Source organism: Equus caballus, chromosome 28, assembly GCF_041296265.1.
Source record: "Equus caballus isolate H_3958 breed thoroughbred chromosome 28, TB-T2T, whole genome shotgun sequence".
Lineage (NCBI taxonomy): Eukaryota > Metazoa > Chordata > Mammalia > Perissodactyla > Equidae > Equus > Equus caballus.
In genome coordinates, this window is record NC_091711.1 from 29,753,489 (window position 1) to 29,766,172 (window position 12,684).

Below are 12,684 nucleotides of genomic sequence, written 5' to 3' on the forward strand. Positions count from 1 at the left end.
TGAAGCAGAACGTGCAAACTTAACCACTATGCCACTGGGCTGGCCCCATCTCTTAAGTTTTTATTAAGAGTAGATACAAAACTTCAATTGTACTTTTTATAAAATCATCAAAAGACACTATCCATTGGGATTTTCAATGTCTCTTCTACAAAAATCTTCATGTTAAATTCTCAGAATTTAGTACTGGGAAAGATTAGAAAACCTTTTTCTCTTTGGACAAAACTAGTAGTGCTTCAGATTTTAAGAAAGTGATCATTAAATAGCTCATTATGCTTCCCCCATTGTTGCCCCCGTCATCAGACAACTCTAACAGTTTTGTGTTCAACTTCGGCAATTCCCCAGGGCTTTGGTTTTCCGCACTATTAATTCTCACATTCCCTCCCCTGACCTGGGTTTCTTCCTTTTGCTTTTGCTTTGGTAATTTTTAAATTGTATTTTCTTAACTTTCGGAAAAGACATATTTATAACATCAATACTTTTATGTCATTATTAACCTCTAGTGTCTAGTACAGACCTCCAAACCAAATAAGCACTATATAGATAGAAATACATTTAATACCTTTTCATATACATACCATGTATGTAAAATTATATAGTAAAATATATAAGAAGATTCTTGGACTCAAAGTATTACAATCTATTTCCTGTAAAGAAAACAACTAACCACTCTGATTTTTAAACCATTTAATGTAAAGTAAGTTTTTTTTCCTGTTAACTTAATAGCATACCTGAGTAGGTTCAGGAGCCATACTCTTCCTTTGTTCTGTCGATTTTTCTATTGCTTCACTAAGAGATTTTGCATACTGTACCATAGCCTTCAACTGGGAATCCGTCAAAACCCATAATAAGTCATCCAATATTAGAACTAACTTTGTTGCAATGACATTGCAGTCCTTTAACTGTCAGAAAAAATGATTCATAAAATTAAGCCAAGAAATAAAACTTATAATGCACTTTGTTAAAAAAACGTTTAAAATTTTTTAATGGAATCAAATATAGATCCTTCATTCACCAAATATTTATTGAGTTCCTATGATATGGAAGAAATATCTCCTAGTTTCGGAGGTACAGTGGTAGAAAAGACCAACAAATTCCTGAACCCTAACAGGTACAAGTACTTATATAATTTAATTTCGCACTTACAGCTAATAAATCATATAGTTACTTATGTTATTAAACTAATGCTAGTAGAGAAAGAGGCATCAAAATTAGTTAAACATTAAAATGCTATTTTAACCACATTTCAGAATATTTGTATTAAGTGTCATACTCCAAAAACATTCTCTTGAATTTAATTTAGTATACTGATTTGTGTCTAGTAACACAAAACATATTGTTGAGGCTTTGACTGAGCCATAGTTAAAAAATTCATTACTCCTTCATTAAACTTCATCACAATCCACAGTAGACTCTCAACTTCTGACATCCTTAAGTAATCATCTTCCCTATTTATCTAAATTACCAGTTATATCTTAATAACCTTATAAAGCTAGTAGTTTTGGTTACTGATAATGAAGGCTTTGCTGCTTACCCACTCCTGAGCAAGATTCAATAGGAGAAATAAATGTTCAACAAATATTTGGCAACTGAGAAATCTATTCAATTTATCAAAAATAAAAATCTAGGGGCTGGCCCCGTGGCCGAGTGGTTAAGTTCGCGCGCTCTGCTGCAGGCGGCCCAGTGTTTCGTTGGTTCAAATCCTAGGTGCAGACATGGCACTGCTCATCAAACCACGCTGAGGCGGCGTCCCACATGCCACAACTAGGAGGACCCACAACGAAGAATATACAACTATGTACTCAGGGGCTTTGGGGAGAAAAAGGAAAAAAAAATAAAATAAAATCTTTAAAAAAAAAAAATCTAAATACTAAACCTAGAAGACTGAAATATGTTCTCATTACACTAGATTTCTTCAAATATTACTTGAGGCACTATATTTCCTTTTATTTTGCATTGTTTTAATATGTCAATATTTCACCTAAAATTTATTTAAAATTTTCTGTCAATTTCAATAGTTATTACATGAATCACAAAGGTAATCCTGTTGACTTACTCTTCTTTTAAGCGTAACTCTTATTTTTGATTGGTTGGTTATTAATCGAACAGGAGCACACATAATTTCAAGATGCGAACTTTGGGTAGCATCTGCCTCTATTCGAATCATTTGCCAATTTATTTCTTTAAATGTTAAAACCTAAGGAGAATACAGAGATTAGTTTCACTTACTCATGCAAAATAGAATGAGAAAAACGTAGGTTTGTAAAAATAAAAACAAAAAAGTTAAACAAAAACTATCTCTTCACTAATTTCCATGACATTCAATATATACTCACTATGCTTTTATTTTGTAAAATTCTATACTTTCAACAAATTCAGTAACACATCTTCATAATTATATTCAGCTGTAAAGCTGTTAATACTTTTATTCTAAGTAATTTAATTTTAATATAAAGTACAAAGAGCATTTGATTCACGTGACCAAGAAGAATTTAAATAACATATTTTAGTTTTGTAAATTTAAAATTCAATTCTGAGTAGCTGAGAAGTTAAAATAGGACTCATTATAAGTTGAAAGATTTATTACAGTAAAAACATTAAAATATCCACATTTTATAATTAAATGATTAAGAGAAGTATAATTAAAAGGAAAGAGTAAATCTAGTGGTATGTGAATCTAGGTAACCATAAGAAGTAATTATTTTAAACATCCTCTTTTATTTATCAGTGACTAAAACATTTTTTAAAGAAAGAAAGCAAAGAAAACACTTTTCACCTCTCCCCTCTGCGGATCTTGAATACGAGTGAATCTTAAGTCTCCATGCTCCCAGTTTGCATTGACGCTATAGATCCGTAGCTGAGAAAGTTCAAAGGACGCATTGAAGGCTTTTGCTCCAATGCGGATGACAATGGAATTTACACAAACAGTAATTCCCTCAACCACTTTTTCAGCAAAGCCATATTCACTGGAAAAACAAAGTGAAACAAGATACAATGCACTAAAACCGAAAAAAAAATCATTAAAAGAGAAAATGTTATCTGTTAATATTGTCACACAAGTACACAAACTGTCATATTATTATTCATTTCTGTTCCAAAAAAAAATTCTTGTTCACACAATAATCTAGCCTGGTTACACGTAAGTTATAAAAATGCTCTTCTCAAAGTGAAAAAAGATTTTTAAAATTGGAAGTTACTCTCTAAATTAGGTTACTGTAATCACTATCCAAAGCTGCCTACTCTCAAAAAGCATTCACGAGACAACTAGCATCTATCAAGTAAATGAGAGAGCAAAATTCTTGACATAAAGAAGGCTACAGAGTCCAACTGGAATATAATCTCATAATTTAGGAATAAGGTCAAGAAAGTTCACATTCTCTAATTCAATTGAGCAAATATTTATTAAGCACGTACTATGTGAATGATGCTGGGACATAAGGAAAACCAAAATATAGTGGCACTATAGGGCTCACAAGTTACTTGGGGAGGAAAAAAACACATACCCTAGTAACTGAAACATGAGGCAGTCTGTAATTAAGCGCTTTAATAAAGGAATCATCAGTATATTTGGTAGAGGAAGAAACCGCTTTCAACGAGGGAGAAATCTATCCAGGAAAGAAAGATGAACTTTCCACAGGAAGAGATGGGAAGAAAGGGAAATCTTAGAGAAAAAAGCATGAGCAAAGGCACAGAGAAGTAGGGAGTAGAGATCACATTTTGAGAATGATGAGTAGTACAGCATGACTGGAATACAGACTATCAGTATATTTACATAAATTAAATATCTAATTAATATTTAATAGTCTAGAAATTTAAAAAATGAAATTCCAGTTTACAAATAAGTCTATTCTGAGTTTAAGTAACCTTAACATAGATGTTTATCTCTTCCACATGAAGTAATAAAATCAAATTTCTGAACTTACAAGTTTACTAGACCATTAATCTGTGGGAGCATTGTCAGCCCACAGATCCTGCACAGAAGGAAGGACCAATGTGTTAATTATTAATTTCCCCTCTATTTTAATCTCTTAGCTAAAAACAAAATCAATTAGATAAGTGTTTCCCTAAACTTCATGACTATAAAGAATTGTTAAAATTACATATTTATATTCTTGATAACCCTTCTACACCTAATGAATCATTATTTCAAAAGAAGGAGCCTAAAAGATTCTGTAGATTTAATAAGCAACCTAAAGTGACTGTTATAATCAGGCAGGTCTGAAAAACATGGAAGTAGATTAACAATATTGCCAAACGCCAAAATCTAACGATTATCATCATATGATTACAAGGCCAAAATTATAAATTTTATTGATACTATAAAAACAAGAATTAGGAATCAACTACACCAAGCACACATCGAGAAAATATCTGACTCTGCCACACCTAATTAAAATAAGTGTCATTAATAGCAATTTTCCTGATCTTCTTGTCCTCTTTCAATAATCTTATAAACTTTTCTACTTTATCTCCAATTTTTCTGTCTCTAGCCAATTTAAAGACCAATTGCTTTAATCTACTCCATCAAACTTGAAATCATAATCTAAACTTGAAAATCTTAAATTGCTGGATGATAGATAAACTACAAAGAAGTTAATGTGAAAGCTCTTTTCCCAGTTACTATTATCTGTAGTTCAAACGTAAACTGTACATCTGATAAACCTGGTCTTCAGTCAACTCAAAGCAGTGGATGGATCACCATTAGATTCCTATGTGGAAAGCCACTGATGAGACTGTGGGTATTCTCATAGAATGCACTAATGTAACAGTGGTTCAAAACTTGGTGAAAGAGGAGGAGGTAAGTGTGTGTGTATGGGTGTGTGGTTATCTGCATGTTTATGTTCCTCCTCAAAAGTTTGATCACTGGTTTTACACAGCACCTAGAAGACTATAAATGTTCAGCGCTGCCATGTTGTACCACTTGAGGAGGCACTGATCACACTAAAATCTATGTGAACATTTTACCTGAATAGTTGCACAATCCAAAAACAGTGCAGAAATATTGCCTTGAGGAAACGATGTATGGTACAAGATCCAAATTTATTGAATGCAAAAATAAATAAGCAATTTTCTAAAGATCTATTTGTTAAGAACAATTTTAACTTCTCAAGAAGGCTTTGTGAAAATGCCCCCAATACTTCTACTTTATTATCATCTGATTTTTATCTATTAAAATCCAATCTGTGTAAAGTGTGAACATTCTATATTTAATGAATTTTAGAGTAATCCAAAGGTCTATAATTTTTTAAGGCATTAACTTAACTCTTAAGAGTCATACAAGTTCCATGGATGCAGAGAATAAATAATATGCAGTGAAACTATTCTGAGACTAAGTAAGAGATAATCTGATTTATAGAATGCCTAAGCTCTTCTGAATCCATTTCTGCTACTGCTCTAGCTTTGGTTATCATTACTATTTAATATCAAGGAAAGCAAGACAAATAAAAGAAGCTAAAAGGGGCCGATGCAGTGGCATAGGGGTTAAGTACACGTGCTCCACTTCAGAGGCCCAGGGTCCCCTGGTTCAGATCCCAGGCACAGACCTGCACACCGCTGTGGCAGGTGTCCCACATATAAAAAGTAGAGGAAGACAGGCACAGATGTTGGCTTACGGCCAATCCTCCTCTGCAAAAATTAAAAAAAGAGGATTGGGGCAGATGTTAGCTCAGAGCTAATCTTCCTCAAAAAAAAAAAAAAGGATGCTAAAAATCAATTCTGCTACTTTTGTAATGTATATACTAAAACTGAAAAACGTTCCTGGGAGAGGTGACTAAAATAGAGACTGTCTGAGGTTAGGGGATTTTATCTTATGTCCCATTACTGCAGAAAACAGTGCTGACTATAGAAAAGAATTCCCTTTGCCAGACATACAGATTGATGGAAATAGCTTACCTTTGTCCTGAAGCAGTTGCAATTGGTGATGGGCCATTAGGGTTTCGTGGTTCTTCACACGTACTCATTTCCATTATTACTTTATCCAGGGACTAATAAAAATACATTAAAAACGCAAACAATTAGATATTTTATTTTATGCATATTATGAAAATGTTATTTGGGACTATTTTTTCTTTCATTTCTTTAGGAGCAAAGTAACAGTAAGTGAATAGAGTCATTTTAAATGTCTCCTTAAAGGTATAAAAAGACAAATACCAAAACAGAAAACAATCTGCTCAGTCCTTTCTTAAGACATTTATTATCTGATAAAAAAGCTGTGTGTATTACAGGAGTATGGGAGGAAAAAACTGTAAGAAGTAGCCATATACTGCTGCAAATCATCAAATTTTACAGAAATGCAAACTTTAATCCCAGAATGTATTACATTATTAATTGATAGAGGAGATTATATATTAGTATATAGGACTGAACCTCTTCTAAAAGCTTATTCCAATCTAAGACCTAAGATTTAAGATATACAACGATGAAAAATAAGAAATATACAAGAAATGTGAAAAAATAAACATTCTCATAATTTTTCTTTCTTGAAGAAAAATTTAATGTCCTTAGTAGTCATCACTAACACAACTCCAGTCATTCTTCATTCTCTATTTTAATATAGCACTTATTATCTGAAACTGCCCTGTTTTATTTGCCTACTTGTTCACTGTCAGTCTCCTCTATAAAAATCTAAGTTCCCTCAAGGGCACAGGGGAGGTGTTCAATAAATAGTTGTGGAATGAATGAATTAATAAATGACCAAGTGACCAATTTTTCTTCAATTTTTCTCAAGAAGCAAAGTATATTAAAGAACATATTATTTAATTTACTATATCAGTAAAAGCAGAAACACAGAAAGTCTGAATCAAATATTATTAAAAGAATATGGTATGTCAGGAGGCCGGCCCAGTGGTGTAGCAGTTTAGTGTGCATGTTCCACTTTGGCGGCCTGGGGTTCGCTGGTTCGGATCCCAGGTGTGGACATGACACCACTTGGCAAGCCATGCTGTGGCAAGCGTCCCACATATAAAGTAGAGGAAGATGGGCACGGATGTTAGCTCAGGGCTGACCTTCCTCAGCAAAAAGAGGAAGATTGGTGGCAGATCTTTAGCTCAGGGCTAATTTTCCTCAAAAAAAGAATACAGTATGCCAGTAAAGAATTAAATGATGCAATAAAATATACCAACTGAGAACAGAATATTCGAGACTTGAAAAACTTTAAATATCCTCCCATTTTAAAGTTCAAACTTCTCACTTAAGGACTGAGAAAACTAAGTACCATCAAGATAAAATGAAACCAAATTAGTGGAAAAGCCAGAAAATTATGTTTCTATAAAACAAAAGACTAATATTAACAGAATAGTTAGATCATATGCATATGTAAATGTTTATTTCTCAGGTAACTCAAAACTCACCAAAGAGATGGGATGTGTTTTCAGTTTTGTCCATGGGATCTACCAAAAAAAAAAAATTCTTTTTAAACAAATCATTAAAAAAAAACTAAAACAGTAATCAACACAGATGTTCTCTTATTATCGTGATAGACATACCAACTTATATCAGATGATTTTTTTCTTAAATTGCAAAATAATAAACTGAGTAATTTATTCACACTCTTGATAGCAAATCTATTTTACATAAGAAAAGACTACCAGTCCCTATTTTCTGAGTCACCTTTTAAGTAAGAATTTCAGGTTCTCTTCAATATCTTTCTTCCCAGTCCTGAAAACACATTTTAATTTCATAATTTAAACAGATAACTTACCACTCCTAAATGTCTTCATTTGAAATAGTGTTTACTTACTACAAATTTACACTGTCTCATTTGACAACAAATCCTATGAAAAAATATCTTCGAATATGTGCCAAAATTAAAATTATTTTATTAACAATCAATAATTTTATTTAAATGTTAACATTAAATTTTAAAAAGTTAAAATCTATAAATTAATAATTAATATATTAGTATATGACTTCAATTAAATTCATAAGGCACACATTCATGTAATTAAACAAAGGTATCTGTCTTTTTAAATTATGTTAATTATGCTGCATTACAGAATTATGTAAAACAAAATATTTATTTGAAAATATAGGGACGAAATTAAAAAATGAAAACAGAAAATGCCTTCCACAGATATCAAAGTCTCACCCTAATAGATGCTTTATTACAAAAAACTTTGTTGATAGCAAGCCATGTTGGCAAATCCAACATATTCTGGAGCACCTCTTCATCCAACTCCAAATTCTTCAGTTCACCTTCTCCTTTAAGGGTACTTAGATTTATCTTGTCAGGAGATAAATTTTTGGTAAATCTGAAAGAGAACATATGTCGACATTTTAGTGTCAGTTACTATACCCCACAGTCATTTCTTGCGAATACACAGAGCATTAAAAGTGTAACAGCAGCATGAAGAAACACAAAACAGCAGTGATAGGCTGTACTTTAATCCATGTTTTTCAATGTGGTTTTGTTATTGTTTTGATCTCTCTTGTCCATGTAACCCTCTTACACAAAGCCTGCAGTGTTTATGGCATACACCTGAATATCATATTCCTATTTATAATCAAGCATATGGTTCTGAGTGCCTTTCAAATTTATTAATATGTAGTGCATAACTACTATTTTCCAGGCACTATGCAAGGCAGTGGGAATGGCTTTTACATTTTGTTCACTTCACTACAAACTACATCATAAGAAAGGGATATTCCTATTCTACCAACCAAGCTACAAGGAAGGTAGGAGAGTGAGGGGACCCTTTAGAAGGAGCAGTAGCAGCAGCAGGAACCACCACTATTCATCATCCCAAAGAATGATGATCAAAGGACCTCAGTACTCCTTTTAGAATCATCCAGTGATTCCCAGCTTTAGAAAGTGACCCAGATAATTCCAGGAATAAATCACAGTACATCTATCTTGTTCTAAAAGATCTCTGAGGAAGGAGATTGTGTAACTCTCTTTAGTAGCCAATTTCGGTGTTTTCTACATAAGACTCTTAAAAATACCAAATATTCTCAACCGTGAATCAGCTGTACAAATACCATTTATCCTTTCTATAGGAGTTAGATAACTGAAGTACTAAGTACTTAATGAAAGTGTCAAAAGTCACACAGGAGACTGGATCCTGAATTCTAATTAAAGAACTCAGATTCCCTATAATGACTTAAAAGTGAAAGTTCTTATAACAAAAAAGAAAAAGGATCTTATAAGAAATAATAATAATAGTTAAAATAATAGTGAATACTTTCCAAAGATTTACTCTTTACCAGGCTCTTTGCATGCATGCATTACCACTTCACCTAATTCTCATGATAACTCACATTAGGGTCAATACTATTTTTATCCCCACTTTTTAGGTGAGTAAACATAATAAGAAACTAACCTATTTGCCCAATGTCACAACTAATGATGATGATATAGTAACAATAATAAATTATACATGTACTTTAAAGTACTTTCACATCCGTTACTTTATTTAATCCTCAAAACAAGCCTAAAAAATGAAAAATTTTTTTTCCCAGCAAGTACTTTTTCAAAAGTGAAACTACTGATAAAATTAACTACTGGCTAACAAAAGAGCTATTAGCCAGTCTTTTAATCTTTTTCTGAAATTAAACATTAAAATAACAAACTGTACTCGGTTATTTACATGATTTCATATCAACAAGAATATCAATCAATATACACATGCTTCTCCACTGACTCTAAACCAAAATTTCTTGAATCAGATTTTATTCATATTCATATCTTCTCACAGAATGTGAACTGAGAAATACAAAGTTCAGGTTTAGCCTCTGTTTGACCAATGATGCTGGGTTGTATTATACTTACCACCAATCATGTTTGCTTTAATACTACGAAGTTTCCTGATAGACTACCATTCCTAATCACATAGGCATAACCTGCCACTTCCTTCAAAGCAGAGCGCATTGAGTACTTACTAGGGATTCCATATTCAGACACATACACTGGCAAGCAGTACACTCAAAGTCCCTGCCTTTGTGTAGTTTTCAGTTTAGTCAGTGAGACAGAAGATCAAATAGTATGACTAAGAAAGAATACAGTAGGGGGCCTTAATCCAGAGCTTCTTTGAAACAGGGACTTTTGAGCTAATATCTGAAGGAAGAGTAGTAGAAGTTAACTAGGCAAGGAAAAGAAAGGGATAGGGAAAGAAAGAATATTCCAAGCAGAGGGAATAAACCATATAAAGGTTCTCAGGCAGGAGAGAGCATGGTATAAAACAGATCTGAAAAAAGATAAACATCTGAAATGTAGCAAGAGGGCCAGGAGAGAAGATAAATTTGGAAGGACAAAGAGGGGACTGATTATACAAGGCCTTGACCATTTTATTCATTCATTCATTCATTCAGTAAGTTTTAATTGATATCTATAATTTAACAGGAACTGGGGATTTGACAATGAATAAAATAGATAAAAATCTTTGCTTTCACAGAACTTAATGGGGGAGGGGTACATAGAGAACTAAAACATAAGTTAAATATATAGTAAGCCAGATTCTGCTAACTATGGAGGAAAAAACAAAGCAAAATAGTAAGATTTGAGGTGCAAACAGAGGATCTTTTAATTTTTTTTTTAAAGGCAATGCCTTGAATTATTATTTCAATGTAGCAAGGTATTGTTTTGTTTCTTTTTAAAATTGGCACCTGAGCTAACAACTGTTTGCCAATCTTTTTTTTTCTTTCTTTCTGCTTTTTCTCCCCAAATCCCCCCAGTACATAGTTGTATATATTTTAGTTGTGGGTCCTTCTAGTTGTGACAAGTGGGACACCACCTCAACATGGCCTGATGATTGGTGCCATGTCCGCACCCAGGATCCAAACGAGCAAAACCCTGGGCCATCGAAGTGGAGCACGCGAACTTAACCACTTGGCCACGGGGCCAGGCCCCGGATCTTTTAATTTTTAAAAGAATGGGCAGGAAAAGGCTTATTGAAAAGATGACATTTGGACAGAGATGAGAAGGAGCTAGCTTTGCAAATATGTGGAGGAAGAATGCTCTAGGCAGATGAAAAGCAATGGTAAAAACCTGAGGTGAGAACATGCTTGCTAAGTCTGAGGAATAGCAAGAAGGCCAATGAGGCTGGAGGAAATGAATTAGGGCAAGAATAAAAGGTGAGGTTAAAGAAATAACAGGGGCCAGATCATATGGGACATTTTAAGCTACTCTAAGGACTCTAGCTTTTACTCTGAGTGAAAGTGAGAGTGACTAGAGATAGTTTCGATAAGAACAGGGGACTTTCATTTTTAAAGGATCACTCTATTGAGATTATATCAAAGGGGAACATGGACAGAACCAGAAAGCCCAGACAAGAGGCTATTGAGATAAATCCAGTTAAGAGAAGATGTTGCCTTGGATCAAGATGGAAGAGTAGGAGCTGGTGGGAAGGAACAGCCTAGATGTATTCTGAAGATAAAGCCAACAGGATTTGATTGTAGAGACTGAAGTCAAGGATGACTCCAAGGTTCTTGGTTTGTGTAAACAGAAGGACACAGATGTTATTTACTGTGGTAAAGAGACAGAGAGAGAAATAAGTTTGGGATTAAGGATAAGAATTTAGGCTTTGAAGAGTTTAATTAAGAGATGCCTATCAGATATCCAAGAGGAGATGCCAATTAAGTAGTCAGATATTCAAATCTCATTCAGTAGCTGCACATATAAATTTGGTAATCATCAATGTTACAGATGGTATTTACAGTTGCAAGAAGGAGACAGAAAATGAAATGGTTCAAGGACTGTAGTCAGGGATCGGTAAAAGGCCAAGGAAATGTAAAAGAAACCAATAAAAGAGATTAAGAAGGAAGGGCTGGTGAGGTAGGGGAGAAATCAGGATTTTTTTAAGGTGAGAGAAAATTTAGCAGGCTTGTATGCTGATGACAATGACGCAGAAAAAAGAAAACTATTAATGGTACAGGAAAAACAGACAACTGCTGGAGCAAAATCTTTAAGTATAAGACAGCAGATAGAGTACACAAGAGGAGGGGGTGGCTTTGAATAGTTTTGACTTTGGAAAGCATATTAATAATCTACATATGTAGAAAATAAAATTAAACGAGAAACAACCAGAAGAGGGAAAACACCTAAAACTGAAAGTAAACAGAAATAAATGAGCCTAATTGTACTTCAAAAATACTGTTAAGTATACTCAAGGGGAAGGCAGGACGGAAGGAAGGACAGACAGAAGGACAGAAGGACAAAGACTAATCTGACTAATTCATGAACACAACATTTGACTATATATCCTTAGTGTTGGGCAGGATGGAATGTGCGTGTATACATGGGTGAGAGGTGCGGTTAATGGAGAAATCACACAATATCTTGACTGGGTATGGACAATAATGTTTATCTCGATATTTACAAAGGGAAAAAGTGAAAGCACTTAAATGTCCAAAGGGGAATAATCCCTTTAATTATGATGCATTATGTTATATTCATATCAAGTAATATGTGCTTCCAATCATATTAAAGAAGGCTTATATTATCATGTATGGTGAAAATTCAAGGTTCAAAAATGATACACTGTGATTTAGTTATGTAAGAGATGCATTATAAAATCTCAAATATCAAGAGTACCTATCGGTGGCTATGTTTTAGATGTATTTCATCTTTATACTTCTCTGTGTGTGTTAGTGTTCTATAAGGAGCAAATATTACTTTTATAAAGACAAAAGTTCAACAGAAACCCAAAAAGATAGGCCTGGAAGGAGTAAAAGTGAAAGATGGAAACATTAAAA

General features: G+C 33.5%; 1 protein-coding gene across 2 annotated transcripts in view; it reads right to left on the reverse strand.

The window, feature by feature from the left end:
- The window catches only part of BLTP3B (bridge-like lipid transfer protein family member 3B), a 91,808-nt gene that overhangs the window by 46,590 nt on the left and 32,534 nt on the right, over positions 1-12,684 (reverse strand). For both annotated transcript variants that reach the window (XM_023631476.2, XM_023631477.2), the window contains 6 exons: positions 8,084-8,246; positions 7,347-7,385; positions 5,890-5,981; positions 2,774-2,963; positions 2,054-2,194; positions 729-899 (listed from right to left, as the gene is read on the reverse strand). In XM_023631476.2, the coding sequence (XP_023487244.2) occupies positions 729-899; positions 2,054-2,194; positions 2,774-2,963; positions 5,890-5,981; positions 7,347-7,385; positions 8,084-8,246 (796 nt within the window). The remainder of the gene's footprint in view (positions 1-728; positions 900-2,053; positions 2,195-2,773; positions 2,964-5,889; positions 5,982-7,346; positions 7,386-8,083; positions 8,247-12,684) is intronic.